General features: G+C 47.5%; 1 protein-coding gene across 8 annotated transcripts in view; it reads right to left on the reverse strand.

The window, feature by feature from the left end:
* NF2 (NF2, moesin-ezrin-radixin like (MERLIN) tumor suppressor) overlaps window positions 1-27,554 on the reverse strand; it is a 95,424-nt gene that overhangs the window by 21,425 nt on the left and 46,445 nt on the right. For 3 of the 8 annotated variants that reach the window (XM_073313225.2, XM_073313224.2, XM_073313228.2), the window contains exons 7-14: window positions 22,355-22,430; window positions 21,782-21,916; window positions 18,794-18,868; window positions 16,869-16,982; window positions 12,872-12,994; window positions 12,240-12,457; window positions 10,368-10,473; window positions 386-513 (exon numbers count right to left, since the gene is read on the reverse strand). In XM_073313225.2, coding sequence (XP_073169326.1) covers window positions 386-513; window positions 10,368-10,473; window positions 12,240-12,457; window positions 12,872-12,994; window positions 16,869-16,982; window positions 18,794-18,868; window positions 21,782-21,916; window positions 22,355-22,430 — 975 coding nt within the window. Of the gene's footprint in view, window positions 1-385; window positions 517-1,951; window positions 2,006-9,434; window positions 9,532-10,367; window positions 10,474-12,185; window positions 12,458-12,871; window positions 12,995-14,551; window positions 14,798-16,868; window positions 16,983-18,793; window positions 18,869-21,781; window positions 21,917-22,354; window positions 22,431-27,554 lie in introns of those variants that run through there. The other 5 variants (XM_073313220.2, XM_073313221.2, XM_073313223.2 and 2 more) reach the window with 4 other exon arrangements.

The raw sequence follows: 27,554 nt of genomic DNA on the forward strand, positions 1-27,554 counted from the left end.
AGCTAGCTCATGTCCACAGCAGATGAGTGTATATCCCATCCGTTTTTTAACATGGTAACTGAACAGGTTTCATTGTTCAAACCTGTTTTGAATCCTGCTAAGCTCTTCGTCTCAATGAATCAGGATTCCACCAGGGCAACATAGAGAACCCATCCTGGAGGACAGGAGACTAAGTTTCTTAACAACTACACCACATGCCTGGACTGCTCCAGCAGATTGAAATGTTGAGGCCTTCCCATTTTGCCTCACATTGCCACCAATCAGAGATCTACCATTTCAGAACAATAGGCCAAATTCATTAGGCGTAACAACATTCATTTTCAGTTGTGCTAGACAAGGAACTATTCTGACTTGTGCACACAGACTGTTGAAGCAAGCTACATACTTCTCTTTCTCTATTTCCATGGAAAGTCTCTTCATGTCTGTATCCTTGAAGTCAAAGGAGAGGCTCTCACTGATGAGGTTGAAACTTGGCAGGTCAGCAGGCAGCGCTGTCATACCTGAGTTCATGGGCTGCTAAAGAGAAAGCACAGATTAATCATCTTTGGACACACAGCCACTGCTATCTGGAAGCATTCTGTAGCAGAAAGCTAAAAAGATAAGACAATGGCTGATCCTGTAATACAAGAAGCTACATAATTGTGCTTTAGTGAAGAGCTGGCTCACTGACTGCATAGACAATGCTGGCGATGTGCTAATTCACTGCATCCCTTTTGAAGGACGTTATGCTGCCTCCAACGACATTGATCAAGAAAGTATCTCATTTACTGTGTACAGGGGTCTGAGAGTATTGCTGGGACAATGTGACTCATACCTTCATTATCAAAACCATCGGAAGAACCTAGCATATGCCACAGTGGAAATAAAAGATAACTACTTATATTAAACATAGTGCCTTTCATGCTGAAGGATTTCTAACACTTTAAGCGCTTTAGGAGAGGCAGCATGGCCCAGTGCATAGAGAATTGAACTGTGACTCAACGGACCTGGGTTCTATTCCCAGCTCTACCATTGGCCTGCTGAGTGACCCTGGGCAAGTCACTTTGCCTATCCATGCCTCCGTATCCCCATTTTACAGATGGGGAAAATACTACTGACCTTTGAGATCTATTGAAGAAGAGCACTATATAAAAGCTAGGTATTATTTTTATTTAATATATATACAAGGATCACTAAAGACTGCTGGAAGGCAGCTGCCTCTGGGGTGAAACTCGGCAGCTATTTAACAGTAAAACTGCATACCAGTTAAGGATAGGAAGCAAAGGGTGCTAGTACAAAACCCTCTATGACAGAAGAATCAATTGGAAGTGCAGAGAAAAGGGTGGCAGAATGGAATTACCCAAATCAGAAATCGGCCAGGACCTCAGACACAACACATCCTGACCCTTGCAAAGTTCCATGGTATATTCAATTGTCACAATTGGCCAGAACATCCGTTTTAAGCTTCATCTGGAAGATGGCACCTCATCTCTCACACACCATCCTCTAGTATTATGCTGAGGAACCGGCCCATTATTGACTCAAAGGAAAGAGTGCCATGTACTAAAATCACCAACACCAATTCCTGCACACACTATTCCTTTAAGGTCTCCTAGCCAAAGGCTGACCTGCCCCAACTTTGTTTGTCTTGGGGGATCATAGCAAAAGGTGTTATTAAAGGATTACAGGTTGGTGGGAGGTTTGACAATAACTGTCAAGAATAAGGCCATGCTTTGTGTGTATTGACTCTGGGACCGAGGGCAGGAACTGTCTGCGAATTTCACAGACTAGAATGCTGTGCTTGGTCTCCCTCCCTTGCTCCCTAGATTAAGATAATCCAAGGACTGTTATAGCTAGTCCAAGGCTGGCAGCAGTAGGTCTGATGGGATAGCAATGGATTTACTCTGCACAATAACCCTCCCTCCCTTGCCATAGGCATAAACTTCACAGTCAATAGGAGCTTGTCCCTCACTTGCAATGAGCAAATCCAGTGAGACATCATTTCATTTGTCCTGAAGAACTGGAGCTGAAATGGGAACATATTGTACAAGCAAAAGCAGTGAGAACAAGGCAGCTGAAGCTAGATGCTTGGCCTGGCACAAGGGTTACGTTAATTTACCCACTTTGTGCATGCAATGTAAATACCATTTCCTACTCCTGTTTCTTTTCCAACACACAGCTTATCCTGCTGCTTTTGTGTGCAGTGCAGTCAAGTTAATATTGCTGTGAGACTCTTCAAAGGGACACCTGTGACTCTAAATTCCAGAATCTCAGAGAGAGAGACAAAATAGACAAAAGTGCCTAAGTGACTGAAGAGCCTAAGGGTATGTCTACACTGCAATCAAAGGTGTGACTGCGGCATGCATAGACATGATCGAGCTAGCTTGAACAACAATAGCAATGAAGCCATGGCAGCGTGGGCTAGCTGCTTGGGTATATACCCAGTGTCCTAAGAAGCGTTGTTCAGCCCATGCTGCCGTGGCTTCAATGCTATTGTTATTCAAGCTAGCTAGATCACATACAGACTAACACAGCTGCTACTCTGAAAGCTAGCTTGTGTAAGTCTACACTTGCTGCAGTCACACCTCCTGACTGCAGTGTAGACAGACCCTGAATCTCATGGACTTTCAGTGGGACTTAGGCACTTTGGACAGCTTTACCTGTATGAAGTTTTCTGGCCTATGCAGGAAGTCAGACTAGATGATGATAATGGTTCCTTTTTTGCCCTTAAATACTTTGTCAAAAAGTTACTAGATTACAAGTTTTACAAATTTGAACAGTAGTTTCAGATATTACATCTGCTGAGCTCCCATGCCAACTTTCTGTGGTTATACAACTACAATCCTCCCTCTCTTCACTGTTGCTGTATGGAAGAGCCACCTAAGCAGGTGAAGAACAGGCTAACTGATCATATGCACCAGAGAATGGATAGGGAGCAAAGAACAGTGAAACCAATTATACACAAAGTGCTATCAGGCACAACAGCTTCAAATCTGGGGGAAATATTTTCCCATCTCACGTCTCTCATTTGCAGTAAACCTAGGTTACACTTGTGACAAGAAAAGGAGTACTTGTGGCACCTTAGAGACTAACAAATTCATCCGATGAAGTGAACTGTAGCTCACGAAAGCTTATGCTCAAATAAATTTGTTAGTCTCTAAGGTGCCACAAGTACTCCTTTTCCTTTTGCGAATACAGACTAACATGGCTGCTACTCTGAAACTTTTAACGAGTGAAGGTGAGAAATTCCCAGCGCAAACGGTGATTACTAAACTGAGGCGGTTTAAGAAAAGGTTACTCACCTGGTGTGGTGACTGAGGTTCTTCAAGATGTGTATCCCTGTGGGTGCTCCACTTCAGATGTCGGTGCATCCCAGTGCTGTCAATTGGAGATTTTCAGTCTTGTGTGTCTTACTATGAAGGTTGTAACTGCCTTATGGCCTAATGATTACAGGCAGGTTCATGCAGTGATTTGTGGACTAGTGTTGAATACTGAGATGAGGTTGATCATTGTCATGAATCTGTTCATTGGTAGTGCCGTTCTGACCTGTATGGAATCAAGGTGCACCCCGATGAAGTCCAACTGCTGCACGGACACAAGGGTTGACTTTTGTATGTTTATTTATAGTTTTAGGTTCCGGAAGAGTGTGAGGGCTCTCTGGGTGATCTCTGTCGCTGCCATCTGGGTAGGGCCTTTCAAGAGGCAATCGTCTAGGTACAGGAAAATCACTGTTCCTTGTCTGCAAAGGTGTGCTGCAACTACCCTGAGAGTTTTGGAGAAGACCTTTGGTGCAGTGGAAAGACCGAAGGGTAGAACCCTGTATTGGTAGTAGTTGCTTCCTACTGTGAATTGCAGGAATTGTCTATGAGCTGGGTGTATGGTAATGTGGAAATATGCATCTTGTAGATTGAGGGCTGAAAACCAGTGCCCACATTCCAGCGCAGGTATTCTCATACCTAGTGTGACCATCTTGAATCTCTGGGATTGGACGAACTTGTTGAGCATCCTGAGATCTAGGATAGGCCTCCATCCCCAGTTTTTCTTCTGGGTTAAGAAGTAATGGGAGTAGAAACCCTTCCCCCTGTATTGCAGAGGTATAGTTCCACAGCACCAAGTTGAAGAAGATGGTTTACTTCTTGTCATAGAAGGTGCTCATGAGAAGAGTACCTGAAGAGGGATGGGGACAGGAGTAAGGTGGGTGGGCAAGAGGTAAAGGGGATAGCATAGCCAATCTTGACCTCTAAGACCCAACAGTCCATGGTGATTGTTGCCCATGAACGGTCGCAATCGATGGCCAAATAAGCGAGATGTATTTGTCAGTGGTGCTGTCTGGTGGGGGAGGTTGTTCAGACCCTGGACCAATCTTTCAAAACTGTTTGTTCACTGTCAGCTGTGATGAGACTGTTGGTAGCCAGAGATGGTCTCAGTCTTTGTCTTTGCGTCTCATAGGGTCTCTGGAATGATGCGTCTCTATGTTGTGGGTATGGTTGGTAGCGCTTCCGTTTGATGGGACGTGTGTAAATACCCAGTGTGCAGAGAGTCGCTCAAGACCTCATTGGTTTTGGTGGAAAATAATTTTTCCCTATCGAAAGGGAGATCTTCTACTTTCACTTGCAACTCTTTTGGAATTCCTGAAGATTGTAGCCGTAACACCCTACACATGACCACCACTGTAGCTGTTGCTTGTGCTGCTGTGTCAGCGACGTTCAGGGATGCTTGCAAGGCCTTTCTGGCTGCCAGTTGTCCCTCCATCAATATGGCTCTAAATTGGCCCTGCTTCTCTTCCGGCAGACTGTTGATAAATTCATATAATTTGCCAAAATTATTGTGGTAGTACTTTGTAGGAGAGCACTGTAATTGGCTACTCTGAACTGCAAAGTTGCTGAGGAATAGACTTTCCTCCCAAAGAGGTCGAGCCTCATGCGGTCCTTGTCCTGTGGAGTGGACCTGTAATGTGGATGCTTGCCACGTTAGTTTGCTGCCTCATCTACTAGAGGGTTGGGTGGAAGAAGAGTAAATCCATTCCTTTGGCTGGCACATAATATTTCCCGTCTGCCCTCTTGCACGTTGGTGGGATGGTAGCTCGTGTTTGCCATACCTTCTCTGCTGTTTCCAGGATAGTGTCATTTATGGCCAAGAAGATCTTAGAGGTGGACGAGGTTTGTAAAATCTGTAATAGTTTGTACTGTGTGTCCTGGACCTCCTCCAGGGGGCTGTCCTTGCTCAATGCATTTCTTTTGAAGAGTTCTTGAAACTGAAATCATATGCCACAGTAAGAGGTGGTGGCATAATGGCTTCATCTGACGATGAAGAGCAATTGTCAGCGCTCTTATGAAGAGGGCTCTTATTCAGTGTTCTCCTCGGCTACTGAGGTTTGTGGACTGGGGGATGGTGGAGGTGATCTGAGTTCGCCTGTAGGTGGAGATACTGGTCAGATATCATGAGCCCTGTATGCCGCCTATGGGGCCTAGGGTGGCCATTGCATGGGGATTGGCATAGGGGGACACATCCAGGGCTGTCTATACCATGGATGGACTGCGTGCCTATGCTGAGTTTTAGACCGTAAAGGGTCCCCCTGCTACTCCGCATTCTGTAGGGGAGGAATGCTGCGAAGAAAAGGCACTCTCCTCCTCTTCGTCATTCTCTTCGTCACTCAGCACTGATGGTGCAACAGGCAGTATAGGCTGGTCTGTGGCGATGCATTCTGGAGAGCCATCAGTACTGAAGAAGGGGGACTGAGGTACTGAGGAGGCTGAAATGTCTGTTTGACTGAGAAATTGTTGTGATGCCATTGCTTGCAGTACTTGTGGTACCGACAATGTAGTCTTAGATGGAGCCATAGAGTGAGCCAGTGTCTTGCAGCTCGATTTAGCCTGTGTGGGTGGCACCATCTTGGACTCTGTCCATCGATGCTGACAAAGTCGATGGCGCGGGTGGTGGCGGCATGACTGTCAGCGAGGGTCTCTGTGCAGTTTCTCACACCACTGCGGTTGGTGCCGTGGAGGAGGCATGTCTATGTTTATGCCTTGACTCCGTGTCTCTTGTTTTGGACTCAGCAGATGGCCCAGTACAGACAGTGCTGGAGGTGCCCAGTGCCTTAAAGGTGCTCACCTGTGTGGTGGTCAGAACCAAGGACAGCGACCTGTCAGGAGAAAGTCTCTTTTTTTGTGGTTCTCTCTGCGGAGAGGTCGATACTCTTTTCTTCGAAACTGTCGAGGACTGAGCCTTGTCTTTAGTTGATTCCGAAGTGGATGGGGAGGTCTGTTGTCCCGGTTCGGTTGGAGCGATTTCTCCATAAGAATCAGTTTGAGGTGGAGATCATGGTCACACCTGGTTCTCACTTTGAGACTACTACAGTGAGCAAACTTTTGAGGGTTGTGCAACTCACCAAGGCATCGGAAACACAAGGAGTATCCATTGGAGACCGGCGGCATCGCTTTGCGGCAGGGGCCACAACTCTTAAAGCCTGGGGAACCAAGCATCATTCAGGCAGTTGAGTGTTCCCAGGGCGAACAATGATGAAGTAAGAAAACAAGTTTTTTTGAACTAACTAATCTCTTATTAAGTATACAACTAACTTATCTAAACTATTTCTTGTAGAAGATGACATTGGAACACTTCCCCAGAGCTCTGTCTCAGGCTGAGGATGGTTGAGAAGGAACTGAGGGGGTCAGGTCGTGCACTAGTCAAGGTGCCAACAGCAGCACAAAACCACTACTATGCACACATGGCCCCGACAGACACTGCTGCCGAAAATCTCCAGTTGACGGTGCTGGGCCTCACTGACACCTGAAGTGGAGCACAAAAAGGGACATCACTCGAAGAACTTTTGCTTTTCCTCCCTTGAAGTGATTTTAACTGCACAACCTTAATGCTGCACTACCAGTCTCTTGCACTTAATAAATATAGACTAACAGTCTGCATGTTAGTCTATATTTATTAATATAAACATATCAAGAGGTAAGGTTTAAGTGCCTGAAGGCATGAAAGACACTGATTGGCAGAAGGAATGAAGACAAAGCCATGTCACAGTCATGCCCTGTAAGTTGCCATCATCTTTTGTCCTTGCCAGCTGGAAAACTTGGGGCAAGCACAGGAGAACTGGTTATGCTAAAAGGATCAAAGAAAGGTAGACAATATTTAGAACTGCCTGGAGTGTTCAGTATCCAAGGAAAGTGAAGTAGGCTGAGGGCACACTGAAATAATGAGATACAAGAGGTACCATGAATGGAAAAAAACAAAGGGCTGGGGTAGATCATTAAGCAAGGAGAGGGAGTGAAGGCAGCTGCTGAGAGCTGAGATCAAGAGTAGCATCTGAAAAGCATATCACTGATTGTAAAGGATCCATCACGCTCTTCTCAGAGCCTCAAGGGGGTTCCCCCCTTAGCTATGTAGAGACCCTCTTGCCTTCCCACTGATGGGAACCTGATAACAACTCCCTTTGGAGCCAATCAGTCCCAACTGAGTCACTGAAGAATGGTGCAAAGAAGCCTCCTACTCCTGCTGATCTGAGACTCAAATTCACATACTGGCGCTAAATAAGCCTAATTCTCCCTGCTTGGTAACATAAAAAAACCTAAAAGCACACTGGCCATGGGCTTCAAGAGCTCTGAGAACAACTTAGCAACTTTTATAAAGCATATCTGCTACCAGTTTGTTTCATGGAAGACTGAGTTACAAAAATAGTAACAGCCTCCTCCTGTCCTTTCTGTAGCCTAGCCACCTCCTGCTCTCCTCCTCCAATGATTTAGTTGGGGTTTGATCCTGCTTTGAGCAGGGGGAGGGACTAGATGACCTCCTGAGGCCCTTTCCAACCCTGATATTCTATGATTCCTCCTCTCCTTCCTTAGGCAGCACAGAGGTATTGGATCCTGCCGGCTCTGGAGTTGAGGGACTGCGTAACCAAAGTACAGGAATGAGACAAGAATGAATATGTTCAGTGGGACAGGCTGATTAACAGAGAGAGGAAGTCTGGGTACTGTACTGTGTACTAGACAGAGCTACCATTCACCTGAGGGACACATCTCCTGATCCCCCTTAAGCCACTATGTTCTTATTCTCTTTCTTTGAAGGCTCTTGCCCAGCTGGGTCCCTCTGCATGCTGGCAGGGAAGGAGGACTTACCAGAAGCCAGCTCGCTGAAGCAATGTGCAAGAACAGGATTTCAGTACATATCACTTGACTGCCCTGGAACACACATGCAGCAGAGCAGAGCAGCGCAGCAAGAGAGAGACCGCATGGGAAAAACAAAACAGACAGGCACAGCAACGGAAGGACAGGAGAGAGAGCTTTAAAAATATGTACATAGCAAAGTATTGCTGTACTTATGAAATTACAATGGCCATACTCGCATACTACTGACATTTGGCACCTTGGAAAATAGCAGCCTTTGAGCTGGTGTGACGTGTTGGTACCTGCAGAGTTAACCCAAAGGGCAGAAGCAGGAGCACCAGCAAATCCACAGGGAACCTCTGCAATGTAACTGAGGAGGAGAGTGAGGCATTCCATTTCTTTCTCCATACTGGGAGCTCTGGTGGGAGAAGGTCCCCTGCCTCTAAGGAAAGGAGGGGATGTGGAAGGAAGGCAACGTAACACAGCAGGAAAAACAATTCTCTATTCAATGCCTCTAGGACAGATGCAGCTGGAGGGATGGAGTGAAGCTTGATTCTGTCCAACAATCTTCCCCTTAATTATACTTCCATTCTATAGGCAAAATAGATCTACGCTGGCTGCTAATTAGCACAGAATGAGACAGAGGCGTGTGTGCAGAAGAGGAGAGAACTCACTAGTCTCTGCTTTGTGGGTTTAACAAAGGACAGACCCACCAGCTTGAGGGAGCTTGGAGCTGCAATCTCCTCACAGCTGTTGGTACTTGGCTGATATGACCATTGGGCTTGCAAATCACAATCCTCCACCATCTGGGTACGACAAAGTCATTATTAGAGTTATTGGACTCCAGCAGCCTGTTGGTCCATAGTGTAGTAAAAAGTTAGTTGTGTTCAAAGAGTAGGTTTATGAAGCAGAGAGGCAACTAGCACTCAGTGGAGGGGCCCTAAGTCTGGAAGTATCAGACATTTAATCATTGCAGTCTCTTAAAATAATGACAGGTTTCAGAGTAGCAGCTGTGTTAGTCTGTATTCACAAAAAGAAAAGGAGTACTTGTGACACCTTAGAGACTAACCAATTTATTTGAGCATAAGCTTTCGTGAGCTACTGCTCACTTCTTCAGATGCAAGTTTATGCTCAAATAAATTGGTTAGTCTCTACGGTGCCACTAGTACTCCTCCTCAGTCTCTTAAAAGTTTCTGATCATTTGCAGATAGCTTTGGAAAATGTGGACGAGAAGTCATTTACTTCTAACCACCTTCATGCTGCTTGTTTAAATACTTACTTGAGGTGATGGCATTTCAAAGAAAAATTGAAATGGTGAAAGGTTTGGTAATTGCTCAAGATGGGATGTATCTGTGGAAACTATTCACATCCCTTCAAGCTACGATCTTCCACCTCTTGGGACTAAAACAACAGGATGGATAGCAAGGCCACCAGGTGTATGCTGCAGGGTAGAGATCACTTGATGGCATTCACAGGTCCCAATAAGATTCACAGCAAAAGAAGCAAAGCCAGGAGGAAAGGAATTGCCAGACTGGATCAGAACAACTGTCATTTAACCCAGTATTTGGTCTTCAATGGCAACCAGTACCAGATCCATCAAAGGAAGATGTGCAATCCTCTTACTAGCAGTTATTAGCAGTTGCATCCGATGAAGTGAGCTGTAGCTCACGAAAGCTCATGCTCAAATAAATTGGTTAGTCTCTAAGGTGCCACAAGTACTCCTTTTCTTTTAGCAGTTATAGAGTAATCTCTCACAGGGGAAGTTTCTTCCTGAACACAGGGAGGTTGGGTTAATGCCCTGGAGCATATGTTTATAGGTTCTGATCAATTTTTATCTGATATAAGGAAACAGAGGATGCCCTTATTCACACAAGTGTTTAATCCTATTTTGAATGCTACTAAGCCCTTGGCCTCAATACTTTATATTTGTCTCCACAGTGTTAACAAAACACAATTTTTATTCAGTTTAAATCTGTTGTCTTTTCAATTTCATTTGTACCACATTGTTCTTGTATTAAGAAAAAGGGTAGATGGGAGACAGAGTGAAGCAGTCTGTTCTCTGCTAAACTGCAGACCACCAGATCTGAGGATCTTGGCTGAGGAGCACAGGAAATAGTTTGCAATTCCCCTTACTGAGTTCCACAACAAAGTAGTCTCATAACCCCCCTGATGAGGAGGTGGCACTATGGAAAACAGCCCAACTTCTTTCAAAGCCCTCAAGTGGATGCTGCCCTCTTCCTGGGAAAAAAATGGAGCTGAAATACAAAACACTCTTACCATGTAGGATGACTTGCTGGTGATCTCCAAGAGCTTCTGCTTTGCTCTCCGCTCAGACTCTCGAGCCTCCTGAAGATCCTGCTTTAGCTGATCAGCCTCCTTTGCCCTATGCACAGTAACAAACAATGACAAATATTAAATCAGAGATGGACAGGGAAGGAATGGAGTGGGATGAAAGTCAGAGAAGGGAAAATGGAGCAACACCAAAGTGTGGGTGTAGCGGGGATTGGGATTTATCCGGAAATGAGATCTATTAAGCTGAAGAATAATTTCCAAAAGGGAAATGGTGGAAACCCAATCACTTGAGACCTTCCAACTAGACTGGACAAATACTGAAGAAAACAAATCTGCACTGAACTACCAAGGATGGAGAAGACCGGCTAGATGACCTACCAGGTCTTCTCCTTCTAGCTAGGATCTGATACTGCAGGTGGGGCTGCTACCTGCTCAATTTAGGACACCCTAAATTTAAGGGTTTTTCCCCCCCAGTTTTAGTGGTGAACTTCGAGTTTCACCCAAGACTTGTTTAATATGGGGTGGGAGAGGGGCTAATCAGGTCTCAGGCCTACAGGGCAGTGGAGAACCCAAACAAAGAAGCGGCAGGAGATCCACATCACAAAAGGGCAAGAGCTAAAATCTGGATGTTGTGTTAGCATTTGCAAAAAGACTGACACCTGGACAATAAGGTCAAGCTGCTGGAGTTGGGAGGACAACTTGGGAATACAGTGAGTGATCAAAATCAGAGCAGAAGTAGGAAACTTTGGCTTGGGGAGCAGAAGGTTTGGTCTTCTGAATATTAATCATCTATTGAGGGTTGTTTGTCTAAAAGGAACAGAAGAAAATGCCCAAAAAGTCCTATATGGACTTTAACATGCCAATCTCAGGGCCAAAGGGTTCTAACACTACCATTTATCCTTGATGTATGGCAGCTCCTGAGGACACTCCCTGGGTAGAAAGCAAAAGGAAAGATGACGAGAGAGAGAGAGGGAAGCCTTCTTTGCTCCATCAGAATTTACAAGGAGCTCAAGATAGAGAAGGGATGGCTGGGGATAAAGCTATTGAACAAGCGAGAGGGCTGAAGCCCAATGCACTCATAAGTGATAACAGGGAGGAAGTTAGTTCACCCACTAACGAAATGCAACGTGTGACAAGAGCTCTGGCATACCATAGGCTCTGAATAACACACAACAGGGACTCTGGCACAAAGGGTCCCCAGGCCCAACATGCAACAGAAGCCTCGTGACTAGTCAGGAAGGCGAGAGATCTGTGAGTGCAATGCCAGAGCAAGGGCGAGAATGATGAATTGTGTTTAATATCCAGAAGCAAAAAACTCCAGTGTTATTAATTAATGGAGCCAAATACTTTGGAGAATACGGCAGGTGTTTCTCTGGCTGATCCTACAGCTCAGATAATCTGAGCCAATGTCTGCACATTCTAGTTAGTGCTCCAAGAAGAGCCAGGGAAGAAGAGACCTATGGGCAGTTCGAAAGGAAGACTATATTCCAGCCACTCACTGAAGCCAGTAGCTGAAAGTCCCTCTCCTAGTCACTCTCTCCTCATTGCATCTCTCTCATAAGAATTCTCCGCATCAGGCTCAAATACAAGAAAATCAGGGAGGCCCAATATGTACATTAGCATTCGTTTACCATTCAGCAGAAGCCTACTTTTGATGAACACAGCTGCCTAAAGAAAGAAAACAGCTCAGTCTTGTGGCCAACTAGCCCTCACAGGTGTCTGAGATACCAAGGGCTCACTGCACACCGTTTGGAAGGCCTGTATAAAGTTGTGACCCCAGGATACTGTCTTGGTCAATCTCACTGGCAGATCTGGAAAGTGGAGCATGGAAGCAGGTGTAGGGTTCCTCCCTCTGACCTTCTCTCCGATTCTTCTGCCATCTTCAACGCCAACATCTCTGCCTCCAGGACCTTCTGTTCCATCAACCGTTTCTCTTCCTCTGTCCGGATTGCCGTGGCTTTGATCCGCTGCATCTCCTGCTCTGCCTCAGCTGCTTTCTGAGCCAGCAGCTTGGCTTCCTCTTCTGTGATCTGGGCTTTTTCAGCCAGCAAGTCTGCTGTCTCTTCAGATCTCATCTGGGAACCAACATATACAGCAGTGTCAGCATGCACAAGGCCCCACCCTGACATGTCCAAGATTCCTGTGGTAGGGACCCTAAGTCCCCTGCCCCACCTTTTTACTATGACTCACATGTGCACAAATTCCCCATTTCCACAATCCTTGCAGTGCTCTGGCCACTGTGCAATAAGCTCCCAACCAAGACTCTGATACTCTCAGGCTCTCTGCCTCCAGTTAATCCTCCACTCAGACGGTGTCATAGCAGGGCCCTTGCACCACACCATTCAGCTGACCCATCTGTCTTTTTAATCACTGTTCACCAGCCGGGGCTTACGAATAGCCCCAGAATGCACACTGCATGTCTGCTGACTTCAGCAAAGGGAGTCACAAACGTCTGCAGTGACTGGAGAACAACCACCATAAAGACATACCAGAGCCTCATTGGCCATTGTCGCCTCCTCCTTTAACTGCAACAACCTCCTCTCCAACTCATCCCTTGTTCGCTCTGCCTCTTCCCTCATCTGCTTCTCTCGAGCCAGCCGCTGTCGTTCCATCTAGGGAGATGAGAGGAGACGAAGGAAAGGAAATGACAAATATTAGAATAACCAACGTTCAGTGTATTCCTGTGATGGGGCACACTCGCCCCACACTGGACAGGGAAGGGTTAACACTACATTGTGTTAACCACACCCTCTCAACTCTACTGAGCATGCTCCAAATGCACTAGTATAAAAGGGAGCAGCTCAGCTCAGGTACTTCTGACTGCCAGGGAGGAAGGACACCACCGGTTCCAGCCAAGGATCAGCTGAAGCCCGAAGCCATGGGAGTCAGACACCAAAACCCAGGCAAACGCCAAGCTACCCTCAGAGGCCCCACAGAGTCCGGAGTTGTCGGGGACAGTGCAGGCTAGGGAACCCGGAGACAGCTGAGATGCCCAGACCACAGCAGCGGAAACTATAATAGGAAGCAGCCAAGAGCAACTAAATAGTGGCCTGGTTAGTGAACCTGAATTTTGATACAGCATGTTTCAGTCTGAACCCCACGCTGATGCAGTGGCCCGCACTCCGGGCACAACCAGGGGCCTGGGCTGGGGTCCGGTGACCCCTTTTTGTGCGTGGCGGCCCCCTTCCCGACTGAGACCACTGGACCTCACTACCAGAGATGAATTTACTGACTTTGGCCATTAGGTCTTACTGCCCTGCTAAGAGGAGCGAACCTATGGACTTTAGCCACTAGGCCTTACTGACCTGCCAACTGAGGCAAGACTATTGACACTGGCCGTTGGGCCGCACTGCCCAGCTATTAGAGGCAAGTACACTGACTTTTGCCTTTAGGCCTCATTGCCCTGCTAAGAACGGCAAGTATATTGACTCAGGCTAAGGTTATGTCTAACCTACAACCCTAAGAGAGACGGCACACACTCGCCCTACACTGGACGGGGCCTCCCACCAACCATGTTACAATTCCCTAGGTATGGTGCATTTCACGGACAGGATGGGAATATTGTCTGCGGGTCGGAGAGCACTCGGATGAGTATGATCTCCTCCTTCTGCTTCAACTTATCCATTTGTCAACTAGTGATATTTCACTACCAAAAGGGGACAGGCCTATTAATGTGTGTGAAACACTCTGTGATCCCAGGATGACAAGCACTGTAAACCACAAATTCAAACAGGGACCTTTGTTATTTTCCCATCAGATACAACAGCAGCTAAAACCTAATGCACTGGAAGTTCTTCCCCATTCTATTCATTTAATGGGTAGGCCAGAAAGTGTATGCTTACCAACAGTAAGATTCCGATACACGTCAAGCTACCTCCTCTCACCGTGTACAAGTAGTCACGGTACACGTGAGAAAGAGCCAGTCAGGTCCTCTCCGATACAACCTAATCTAGCGGAATCCCTTCCACCTGCTCCCAGGAGAATGTGCAGGACCTGTACTACCCCTGAAAGCACCCGGCAGTCAGTAGTTTAGGCAGCAGCTGCACACTGTACAACTTGTGCCCTTTGCTAACCAAGCGGTGGAAGGGAACTGCAAAACCAGTCAATTCACCACCTCTTAGTACTCAGATCGCACAGTGATGGGCCCATTATAAATACAGTACCTTGGTTACACGTATAGATCACTGCATTACTCAGGCCACATACTGAGTTTAATGAGCCGAACAAGGAAGCAAGCCATCTCCCTGTTATCCTCAGGCACTGGCTGTGTTCTGAAAGCAGGACACCCATTGCTTTTACAGTGGTGCTTCTCTCTACTAAAGGTACCCTTCATCAATCACCACTTGTTATGATCAGGATCCCATTCAGGGTTCATGATGTGAGCAAACTGCTCGGAGCCAGTTCACACAGTAACCCTAGAGTGTAGGCAGCGAGATACAATAAAGGGGGTTAATCCAAGGGAAGGCGGCAAATCTCCACATTTCTTATATAGCCTGGTGGCGAGGGCACTGGACTGTGCCTAAGGTGACCTGGGTTTAATTAACACGCCTGCTGGGTGGCCTAGGGCAAGTCACTTTCCCTCTGTAAAACGAGATCGTGAGCCTGACCTCCTCTGCAAAGCACCTTGAGATCTATGGATTAAAAGCACTAGCTATAAGCCAAAAAGAAAAGGAGTACTTGTGGCACCTTAGAGACTAACCAATTTATTAGAGCATAAGCTTTCGTGAGCTACAGCTCACTTCATCAGATGCATATCGTGGAAACTGCTGCAGACTTTATATATACACAGAGAATATGAACCAATACCTCCTCCCACCCCACTGTCCTGCTGGTAATAGCTTATCTAAAGTGATCATCAGGTGGGCCATTTCCAGCACAAATCCAGGTTTTCTCACCCTCCACCCCCCCACACAAATTCACTCTCCTGCTGGTGCAGCAGGAGAGTGAATTTGTGTGGGGGGGTGGAGGGTGAGAAAACCTGGATTTGTGCTGGAAATGGCCCACCTGATGATCACTTTAGATAAGCTATTACCAGCAGGACAGTGGGGTGGGAGGAGGTATTGGTTCATATTCTCTGTGTATATATAAAGTCTGCAGCAGTTTCCACGATATGCATCTGATGAAGTGAGCTGTAGCTCACGAAAGCTTATGCTCTAATAAATTGGTTAGTCTCTAAGGTGCCACAAGTACTCCTTTTCTTTTTGCGAATACAGACTAACACGGCTGTTACTCTGAAACCTAGCTATAAGCCAGGTATTATTCCTCCTCCTCTGGCCCCACTTGCAAAAGCTCTACCCATTTCATCGCAAAGTCAGTGATAAACATGTACCCACCCCTCACCTCCAGAGCCAGGTGGTCACTTCCCTGGTAACTCTTCCCAAGCCCCTGAATCCCTACCAGGCAGTCACCCAAGGCTTCTCAGTTCTTCCTGGCTTCATTCAGACAGATCCTCCATATCCCTCAAGGAGCCCATCAAATTCCAAACACTGCCCCCTTCCCCACTAATTCCTGAATATTCCAGGTTACTCATCATCCTCAACCTCAAGGAGGATTGCCTGGGGCTCCTTTTAGTCTGCCAGCACCATTCCTATACTGGCCAGAGGCACAGAGGTTAGATGCAAGCATTCTCTCCTCCCAACCAAAGACGAGGGTGCTGCCCTTGAAAGGAGAACTGGACACAGGTCTCCTGCATGGCACTCCAGAGCATAGTAGAAGGCGAGGCAAGGTACTCAGTTCTAACCCCCAATCCTTTGCAATAAATCCCAGTAGACATGTCTGAATCCAAGAGCAGTACATCTGCGTTTAAAGTCTCTTGGTACAGCTTGCTGATACTGCTGCTATCTAGTGGCTTATCCAGAAACAAACATTTATATTCTAAGCAGCAGCACTCAGATTAGCTGTGTGGGTTTCAGTGAGTAGAAAAGGTCTATGAACAGAAAACAATGATTCATACAATCCAATTTGCTGATATATTCTCATTGGCTACAAGCTGGTGCCTGCGATGTGTTGTTCCTGCCGCCTGACCTATGACGGATAGAGGCCAGGACTAAATCAGCATGCAGGCTGCATGCCCTGAAATGTCAGCATGCATTCCATCACCATCTAATTAGGAAATGAGAGCACAAAGCAATGGCAAAGCACAACTCCTGCCTTAATTACAATCAACTTCCCCAAGACACTACAACTTTCCTGCAACAGGGCTAGGTAGGGATGGATGCAAACATATGTACCATGCGCACAGGTTATCCTTTTCCCCATCTACTTATACCTCCGAGCCTGTAGTCTGGTGACTTGTCAGCCATTCTGCCATCAGCCCACATACCGAAGTGTAAGAACTACATGTAGTAACGGGGCAGGCTACTAGATGAGCTGCTCAGCAGGGCCTGCCTTGCACACCTGGTGCTTTGTGCTATTCTGTTCCCTCCTGGTATATTTATATTTCTGATTTTAGCTCACATCTGGGTTGTATTACAAGGTCTCTCTCACCTGCTTTCTGGCCTTCTCCTCCCTGGCTTGTGCTTTCATCTGCTGGACCTCCAACGAGTCTGCCTTCCTCCTCCTCATGAATAGATCGTGGTTTCCAATACAAAGCTGAAGAATCTGTTCCAGCCAAAAATAAGGGGAAAGAAAGGAAAGAAATTAACACATACATACTTAAATGACATGATCTGTACTGCCAGCACATAGACCAGAGTTATTAATACTTAGTGCTCATATAGCACCTTCATCCATGGATCTGAAAGCACTTTACAAAGTATCATTATCCCCATTCTACAGATGGGGAAATCAAGGCACAGAAAGGTAAAGTGAGTTACTCTCAGAAATGGAACCCGGGTCTTCTAAATCCCAGTGCATTTTCCTATGAGCTGGATCAAAATGCCCCTCCAGGTTAAAGGAGCACTATGGGATGAGGTACCATAAGAAACATATCTTCACTCTCGGGAAGGAGGGGAGATGAAAAGACAGAAAGGCTACCCGATGCACAGCATTCAACCCACTTACACCAACCAGTCTGGAGCAGAACCACAGCCTCGCTGGAGGCCTTCAGCCATGCCTGCTGCATGACTTGTGGAGCAATGTAGTTGATTCTAGCCCTTAGGGGCAGAGGAGAATGATCTGAAACTGAGTTGGTGGGAAGAATGGTAGGAAAAAGCTAAGGGGTAGGTGAAAACTACAGTCTCCCTCAGACTCATCTCTAAGGGCCTGATTCAGACCTCACTTGTGCTGGCATAAATCAGGACTAGAGTACAGTGAAGTTACATCAGTGTGAGACTGAGGAGAGTACAATAAGTATAAGGGGGGAGGGATAGCTCAGTGGTTTGAGCATTGGCCTGCTAAACCCAGGGTTGTGAGTTCAATCCTTGAGGGGGCCATTTAGGGATCTGGGGAAAAAATTGGGGATTGGTCCTGCTTTGAGCAGGGGGTTGGAGTAGATGACCTCCTGAGGTCCCTTCCAACTCTGATATTCTATAAGGCCCAAGGATTAGGCCCTGTCTTGGTAAGGTAACAGTACCTTTCCTGAGTCTACAGTAGGTACAGGGCAGACTATGTTGGCAGAGTCAGGACAGAAATCCCTCTGCCTACCCCCAAAAGAACCCAAAATATACTGTACTCTCCTCTAGAGAGTACAGCTGAGTAATAGGTATTACAGATTCTGGGTCAGATTTTCAAGAGCCAGCAGCTCTTATTGTTCTCCTGATGCAGAGTGCTGTTGAAAGTCTGGTCACTAGTCAGGATGCCTCAAGAAGCGCTGCTGGCTACCGACCAATTTTGAAAATCTGGCTCTAGATTTATTACGTGGTTTTCTGGCTGTAAACTTTACAGTCAAAACAGACAATAATGTCTAAAGTGAGTGACTTTTTTCCACCTTGCATAAATGGCCATAAGTACATGAATACAATGGATATGAGTTAGTCTCTTCTCTTCAGACAACCACTTGTCACAACTCAAGTGATGTGTCCCGATAGAGGCTGAGTACTGAGTGAGCACAGACCAGTTAGTGTTTTCTATTAGACACTGTGATCATCCTGAAATACATCAGCAGAGCAGCAAGGGGAAGCCCAGGAGAAGCAAAAAGGACATTTGGGGAACGAGGGAGATGAGAAGAATTTTGTATTTACAGCGCAGGTCAGATGTAACCAGAAGGCTCAAAAAAAGAGATCAGTGGAAGAGATGGGGAGAAATTCCATGAAGGAGCTTGACTCTTCCCCCCACCCTTTCTCAGAGGCTATAAATTCTTGATTGGATCCAAAACATTGGATCAGATGTGCAGTCCCTCAAGTCAAGTGTGCTACCTCTGACAGTAGCCAAGATGTGTGAATAAGGAAAACCCTTAAAGAACATTCCCTCACATTGCCTACAGAAGCTTCCTCAAGCTACAGACAATAAAATCACTGTGCCTTCGAACTTACCAGCTTATTCACACGCAGCTTTGATGAATTGAATTTAAAGACATCGATCTTTTTGTCCAATGGCTTAATTGTAAACTGAAAGGAGAGAAAAAGAAAAAAAGCTATCAAACTCAGAGCCTAGAACAAAACAGGGTAGCAGAAGAATTACACAGCATGCTGGCTAAGAGCAGGTAAATGGAGTGCCAGATAAACAAGCCTGAGAGCAGTCCTCATGGCTTCCTTCCAAGCAGGCCAGCTAGGATCAAAAAGCAATCAAGAACTGCTGTTCCCCCATCAGGAAAGCTCAAGTGCCTCCCAGAAGCAATGTCCTTAAGCTGCAAGAGGAGAGAGTGATTCCTGTCTGCTCAGCGAGTGCTCTCTGATGACCAGCTCACAGGTCTTGGATGGGGTTGTATACCCACCCTTACAACCAAAGGCAAGGTGCTTCTGTCTAGCAGGATATGGGGAACTAGGAACAGGGAGGATTAAAAACAATTGTGGCCCATCAGAGTAGAAGAACTAGTTTGAACTGCCCAGTGGGTTGGTGCTTAATTATAGAAAGCAGAGATGGAAAGAAACAGTTCTATTTAGGGTTGGCAGAACTGGATTTTAATTTTTTTTATAACTTTGAACATTCATTTATCAATTTAAATTTTCAACCTTTATCAATTTAAATTTTCACAGCTGCAGGAAACCGGGAGGTTCAGAAAACAGGGGGTCAGACAATAATAATTTAATCTCAGTAGATGTTGAGATTTATAAATCTTTATCTTTCTGATCATTAAAACACAAATTGTCAACAGCACATGGCAAAATATACAAAATAAATATCCTTAAAATCAAACTAAGAAGTTCTCAAGCAGCATTATTCTTACTTTGCCTATCTGTACATTTTGATCATCATCGACGGAAATAGTTTTTAATTGGTTTGTGTGTATGTGGTGAAACTGACATTTACCAATTACATATCTAATCCTTCCGAGCCAGTTATATTCCATCCATGCCTCTAGCCTATCTCCCCCAACCCTGAGAGCCAGTATGTGATTGCTCCATACAGTCTATTCTCCAGGACTTTGGCCAAACTTAACTTTATGTTACAGGCCTTATGTCCCACTTCCCTTGGGAGACTATTCTGCAGTCTAAAATGTTATCCTGTTACTCCTAAGTGTATTTACACAATCTTGTGCCACCCTAAACAATTTCATCCCCTCCTTGGTGCTTACTGCATTCAAAGTACTTCCCAACTACAATCAGCCCACTCCAGCTTCAGGTCATACAGTACTGGTTGTACTGCCAGGGATAGGGGTTCAAGGATCATGGTGCTGGGGGCCCATATCATAAGCTGAATGGATGGGGACTCACAGTTAACAAAAGGATACTTCACAAGATCACTGCATAAAGATTAAAGCAGGTCAAGGATTACTGACATGATAGAAGATGACAGTGCCTCCTCCAGGAGAAATATCTATTACAGTCTATTGTGTCAAGGCCTACTTGCAGCTGCTTCAGCCCGCAAAGTCATAGAATCATAGAATCATAGAATATCAGGGTTGGAAGGGACCCCAGAAGGTCATCTAGTCCAACCCCCTGCTCAAAGCAGGACCAATTCCCAGTTAAATCATCCCAGCCAGGGCTTTGTCAAGCCTGACCTTAAAAACCTCTAAGGAAGGAGATTCTACCACCTCCCTAGGTAACGCATTCCAGTGTTTCACCACCCTCTTAGTGAAAAAGTTTTTCCTAATATCCAATCTAAACCTCCCCCACTGCAACTTGAGACCATTACTCCTCGTTCTGTCATCTGCTACCATTGAGAACAGTCTAGAGCCATCCTCTTTGGAACCCCCTTTCAGGTAGTTGAAAGCAGCTATCAAATCCCCCCTCATTCTTCTCTTCTGCAGGCTAAACAATCCCAGCTCCCTCAGCCTCTCCTCATAACTCATGTGTTCCAGTCCCCTAATCATTTTTGTTGCCCTTCGCTGGACTCTCTCCAATTTATCCACATCCTTCTTGAAGTGTGGGGCCCAAAACTGGACACAGTACTCCAGATGAGGCCTCACCAAGTCCTAGAATAACGCATGAACAGGGAGCTCTCGCTGCACGGACCTGGGTGTGGGCAGAAAAGAGTCGTAGGAGAAGAAAGCCTGCCGTGCTTGGGCTGGTGCTCTAAGTTATGGAGAGCTTTCGTTTTAATTCCTAAACAAAGGGGGGGGATTAAATTGTGCATGAATCACTTAAGAAAAACAAGCATAAGCTCAACTGAAGTGAGAATCGTTTGCTTTTTGCCCTCATCAAATATCTGTTTAAATTAAAAATAAAACAGAAACTAAACAGCTAATTTGTTTACCTATCATGAATGTAGCTAATTTCCTTTGTGCAATTCCCTCAGACTGCCCAGGGAATTGGTCATTTTCACTTTCTGTAGCCAATTTTACCTCCTTATCCTAGTCTTAGCGGTGTTGGGATCACAACTACTCAAGAAGCCACTCCTATTCACATAAACAGTTTAATCAAAATCAGCCACAGATGTTGGGCCTACACTACTTGACACCTAAGAAAAGATTCAATCTGCTGCACTGAGCCTGGCATTCTGGAAGTTTGGACGCTCAGAGTAATATAACGAAGCAGTGAGAGCCAAAAGCTCTTCTTACCAGGAATGCATTTAATTATACTTCACGATGCCAGGGCATAGTCACAGTAAGACAAGATTCTCATTTTCTGAGCTTTCAGCTGGCTGGGCTGAGCACACTAGGGGTAATTTTCTTCTTAAAATAGTTAAACAGAGGGCTCTAAAAATAGCAAATAAAAAAAATAGCCCCTGGGCTGAGCTCTTGAACACTTGCTTTCAAAACCATACAAAAGCCTGGGAATGAAGGGTTCTATAGGAAAGACTGAGATAGCTTTGGCTGAGACTGTGAGAGCAAATGCAAGTGAAGCGGGAGAGAAGAGAAGTCCCTCTGATTTGTTATTACATTCCTATTGGTATTTGTACATAGGATAAAGGTGCCCTACCTCCTTATCACTGTAAGAGATATTCCGAATCTCGTTCCACGGAAAAGAGATTTTGGGGGTCAGCCTGTTTTCTGGGTCGTAGATGTGAAGCCCCAGTGCATCAACCCCAAGCAACAGCTCGGTGCCCTTCTTATTCTACAGGAGGGAAGAACAGAGCAAAACAAACCATTTCCATTTGAAGCCAGAAGATTTGAGGAGGATCTGACACAAATGGTTACATTCTACTAGTTTCATCCAGCCCTGACCAGAGATGCAGCACCAACTATGCCAGAGGGGATCCTGCATCCCAAGCGCCAGGCACCGTGCACTGCAGTGGTAACTCATTCATTCACTCATTCTCTTGGGAGGCTTCTGGCAGCAGCTTATCCAATGCCTTCCCCGTCCCCTCTCCCCGCCCTTAGGTAAAATACTGCAGGAGTGCAGCCAGCTTTGAGTTTCACACAGTCATCTCAAGGCAAGTTGGTGAGGGGACCTTTAACGCGAGGACTATTCCTCTCACATACCTCTTCCCCTGCCCCAGAAACACAATGGACTCAAGATGCTTTGAAAACATGACCCAAACTCTGAACTCACCCTAATCGCAAAGTAGTTTACTCCATACATCTCCAAGTCCTGAGCGATCTTCAAATATTCCATTTCAGCTTCATCTCTGTCAGGTAAATACAGGCCAAAGTTACAGACAGGAAGAGAGAGGGGGAAACAGACACCTTCTAAGCCTTACAGGCATGCAGTGCACTCGAGCCAGGACTTCTCTATTGCAAGGGTCAAGTCTCTGCTTACCAGCAAGATCGATCAAGATCCCCAGAAAATCCCAGTTTGCAGCTTACCTGCATCCTAATGTCTATTAACAACAGCACAGAGGATGCAATGTTTCAAGCCTTGTCTCGACCCCAATCCCCTGAACAGACTCAGTTTGTGTGGCTATGGTTTCAGATCTCTCTTGCTTTGTGCTCATCCCCAAGGAGGAGTGTATTGTCCAGTAAGGGTATAACTACGCATACTAGCTTGAGGTACAAGGAATCATTGGATTTGTGAGATTTCACTCACTTAGACTCCTATTTCTCTCTCCTGCCCACTGAGCATCACTCCCATCTCAGCCATCATTTCAGTGGGTCAGCAGCAGGAGTGCTGTGATGCCCTACCACATGCATGGCCCTGCTGCAGTGGTATTCCAAAGCCTCCCACTGGAATCCCATTAACATACTATTATGACTGGCCAGCAGAGGGCACTAGGAGTGGTAAAAGCTCTCTCCAACTGCTCATTTAGGACTTGTCTACATACAAAATTGTACCACATTAGCCATACTCATAACTAAAATGGTACAAACCGTGATTTAGTTGGGGATTGGTCCTGCTTTGAGCAGGAGGTTGGACTAGATGACCTCCTGAGGTCCCTTCCGACCTTGATATTCTATGATTCTATGAAACACTCTTGCTTTGCTACAGTTCTACTGATATAATGGTGCGTATGCTGGTATAGCTTATTCCTGTAGGGCACGGGTGGGCAAACTTTTTGGCCCAAGGGCCACATCGGCGTTGCGAAACTGTACGGAGGGCCGGGTAGGGAATGCTGTGCCTCCCCAAACAGCCTGGCCCCCGACTCCCTATCCGCCCCCTCCCACTTCCTGCCCCCTTACTGCCCCCCTCAAAACCGCCGACCCATCCAACCCCCCCTGCTACCTGTCCCCTGACCACCCCCTCCTGGGACCCCCACCCCTAACCGCCCCCCAGGACCCCACCCTCCCCACTCCCTGTCGCCTGACTGCCCCGACCCCTATCCACACCCCCTGCCCCAGACAGGCCCCCCCGGGACTCCCATGCCTATCCAGCCACCCCTGTTCCCCATCCCTGGACTGTGCCCCCGCCCCCCCGAACCTCCGCCCCATCCAATCTCCCCCTGCTTCCTGTCTGCCCCGACCCATCCACCGGAACTCCAACACCTATCCAACCGTCCCCTGCTCCCTGCCCTTTATCCAAACCCCCCGCTCCCCGCCCCCTTACCATGTTGCTCAGATCAGCAGGAGCTCGCAGCCCCGCCAAAGCCAGCCACACTGCCCATGCTGCCTGGCAGGAGCGGCAGGCCAGAGCGCTGGCAGTGCGACGCGCTGAGGCTGCAGGGGAGGGAGGATAGCAGGGGAGGGGCCGGGGGCTAGCCTCCCTGTCCAGGAGCTCAGGGACTGGGCAGGACGGTCCTGCGGGCCAGATGTGGGTACCTCTGCTGAAGGGAAGGGGTATAAGCTATATTGCTATGTACGTGCCTTATAGTGATATAGAAAAAACGGTTACTCACCTTTCGTAACTGTTGTTCTTCATGTCCATTCCAATCAGGCGTGTGCGTGCGCACATGCATGTTGGCCGGAAGATCTTTCCCTTAGCAGCATCCGTCGGGTCGGCCTGGGCGCCCCTTGGAGTCGTGCCCTCATGGAGCCTAATATATAGGCTTGCCGACCCGCCACCCCTTCAGATCCTTCTTGCCAGCTACTCCGACAGAGGGGTAAGAGGGTGGGTATTGGAATGGACATGAACAACACATCTCGAAGAACAACAGTTACGAAAGGTGAGTAACAATTTTTTCTTCTTCGAGTGCTTGTTCATGTCGATTCTAATCGGGTGACTCCCAAGCAATTTTAGAAAAAGTGTGGTCAGAGCTGTCCACTGATTAGAGTACTGCTCTACCAAAGGCCGCATCATCTCTGGCTTGCCTAGTAACCGCATAGCGCGCAGCAAAAGCGTGTATGGATGACCACGTCACCGCCCTGAAGATTTCCTGGGTGGGGACTTGAACCAGGAAAGCTGTTGATGAAGCTTGCGCCCTTGTAGGCTGCACCATTATCGGAATCCCTGCTAGACTGTAGCACTCTGTAATGCAGGCCACAATCCATGATGAAATGCGCTGGGTCGAAATAGGCTGACCCTTCATCCTGTCCACTACTGCTACGAAGAGCTGTACTGACTTCCTGAACGGTTTCATCCTCTCGATGTAAAAAGCCAGCGCTCTGTGGACGTCGAGAGTGTGGAGCCTCTGCTCCCTCTTATTCACATGAGGTTTAGGGTAGAAAACTGGGAGGAAAATGTCCTGGTTGATGTGGAACTGCGACACAACCTTCGGGAGGAAGACTGGATGGGGTCTGAGCTGAACCTTGTCCTTAAAAAATATGGTGTAGGGCAGCTCCGACGTTAGAGCCCTGAGCTCAGACACCCTCCAGGCTGAAGTTATCACCACCAGGAACGTGACCTTGTAAGAAAGGTAGAGCAGGGAGCATGTTGCTAGAGGCCCAAAAGGGATGCCCCATGAGCCTAGCAAGGGCCAAGTTAAGGTCCCAAGCAGGAACTGGTTGGCGGACGTGGGGGTATAACCTGTTGAGGCCCTTCAGGAAGCGACTGACCAGAGGGTTAGCAAAAACCAAATGGCCCTGTACCCCCAGATGGAAAGCCGAGATGGCAGCCAGGTGCACTCTTATAGAGGAGAAGGAGACCCCTTCCTGCTTCAAGTGGAGAAGATAATTCAAAATCTGGGGCACTGAGGCTAGTGCCGGGGGCAAGTCGCGCTGAGCTGACCAGATTGAAAATCTCTTCCACTTGGCCAGGCACATGGCCCGAGTGGAGGGTTTCCTATTGCCACGAAGAACCTGTCTGACTTGTTCTGAACAGGAGAGCATGAACAGATTCAGCCATGGAGCCTCCATGCTGTGAGATGGAGCGACTGCAGGTTCAGGTGCTGGAGATGCCCATGAACTTGAGTGAGAAGGTCCGGGAAGAGCGGCAAGGTAATCAGGGCTCCCACTGACATGTCTAAGAGAGACATGTACCAATGCTAGGCGGGTGCTATGAGAATGACCCGAGCCCGGTCTCTGCGGATCTTGAGCAGGACCTTTTGGATGAGCGGTATGGGCGGGAGGGCGTATAGAAGAGGTCCCCCACAATGGAGGAGGAATGCATCCGCTGCGGAGCCCGGACTGTGAGTCTGAAGGAGCAGAACTGCTGACACTTCCTGCTGTGTCACGTGGCGAAGAGGTCGATCAGGGGACAGCCCCACCTCTGGAAGACCGAACATGCGACGTCTGGGCGAAGAGACCACTCGTGGCTGTGAAAGGACCTGCTGAGGCCGTCCTCCAGCTTGTTCTGGACCCCGGGAAGGTACGACACTTGAAGATCGAATGAGTGTTCTGTACAAAAGTCCCATAGCCTGAGGGCTTCCTGGCACAGGAGAGAGGAGTGTGCACCCATTTGTTGATATAGAACATCGCAGTCGTATTGTCCATCATGATCGATACACATCGAACTGCTAGATAAGGGCAGAATGACTGACATGCTAGGCGTACCGCCCTGAGCTCCCTGACATTGTTATGAAGACTGAGATCTGTCTGTGACCAGAGGCCTGGAGTCCTGTGGTCCCACAGATGGGCTCCCCATCCCAAATCTGATGCATCCGTCACCAGCACTAGGGATGGCTATGGGCAGCAAAGGGAACTCCTGAGCACACCTGCTGAACATCCGTCCACCACAGGAGCAAGTCAAGGATAGGGCAAGGCAAGGTCACAATCCTGTCCAAGCTGTCCCTGGCAGGTCTGTACACTGACGCAAGCCACGACTGAAGCGGCCAAAGCCTGAGTCTGGCGTGTTGTACCACATATGTACAGGCTACCATGTGCCCGAGAAGTTTCAGGAAATTTCTTGCAGTGGTAGTAGGGAACTGCATGAGTCCCTGGATCATGGTGTTGAGGGCCTGGAATCTCACCTGTGGGAGGAATGTTCTGGCTTGAGTTGAGTCCAGTACCGCCCCTATGAACTCGGGACAGAGTCGATTTGGCTTCGTTCAGTAGCAGTCCCAGATTCTTGAAGGTGGCTCTGATGAGCTTCCACCTGAGCCCTGGAGCGGCCTTTCCAAGGTAATGAAACCCCTGTTCCTGATGTCTCCGCAGAAAGGCGGCAACGACTGCCATGCACTTGGTGAATACTTGAGGTGCTGCTGACAGGCTGAACGGGAGAACAGTAAATTGGTAATGGGAACCATTTACCACAAACCTGAGAAACTTTCTGTGGTTGTATGAGATTGCTCTGTGAAAATACTCATCCTTCAAGTTGAGGGCAGCATACCAGTCTGCTGGATCCAGTGAAGGGATAATGGAGGCCAGGGAAACCATGCGGAACCTGGCCCTCATGAACTTGTTGAGGTCGCGCAGGTCCAGGATAGGCCTGAGGCCACCTTTGGCCTTCAGTATTAGGAAATAGAGGGAATTGAAGCCCTCACCCCTGTGGCTCCAGTGGAACCTCCTCCACTAGGAGCGACAGCACCTCCTGAATGAGAAGTTGCTCATGAGAAGGGTCCCTGAAGAGAGACAGGGAAGGGCGGTGGAAGGGCGGGAGGGCACAGAGTTGGATGGAGTATCCCTTCTCTACCGTGAGAAGCACCCAGCGGTCTGAGGTTATACGGGACCATGCACGGTAGAAAGGGGACAGTCGGGAGGAAAAGGTAAGATCCAGTCTCTGATCTGGTGTACCGTCCTCGACTGCACCTTCAAAAGGCCGGTTTAGGGCCAGAGGGCGGTTTGGGTTGGCCTTGATTAGCAGAGAGGTGTTGCCTCCTCCTGCCGCTCCGGTTCCTCCTCTGAGAGCTGTCCTGGCGGTTCTGCTGCTGGAACCTTTGAGGAGGTTGCAGGTGGAAATGTCTCCACTGTGTGGCGGGGGTACGCAAGCCAAGATCGGAGAGCGGCTCAGGAGTCTTTTTGGCTGTGGAGCCGTTTGTCTGTCTTCTCTGAAAACGGAGTCCCTC

The sequence above is a fragment of the Lepidochelys kempii genome, chromosome 15 (assembly GCF_965140285.1).
Source record: "Lepidochelys kempii isolate rLepKem1 chromosome 15, rLepKem1.hap1, whole genome shotgun sequence".
NCBI classification, from domain to species: Eukaryota; Metazoa; Chordata; order Testudines; family Cheloniidae; genus Lepidochelys; species Lepidochelys kempii.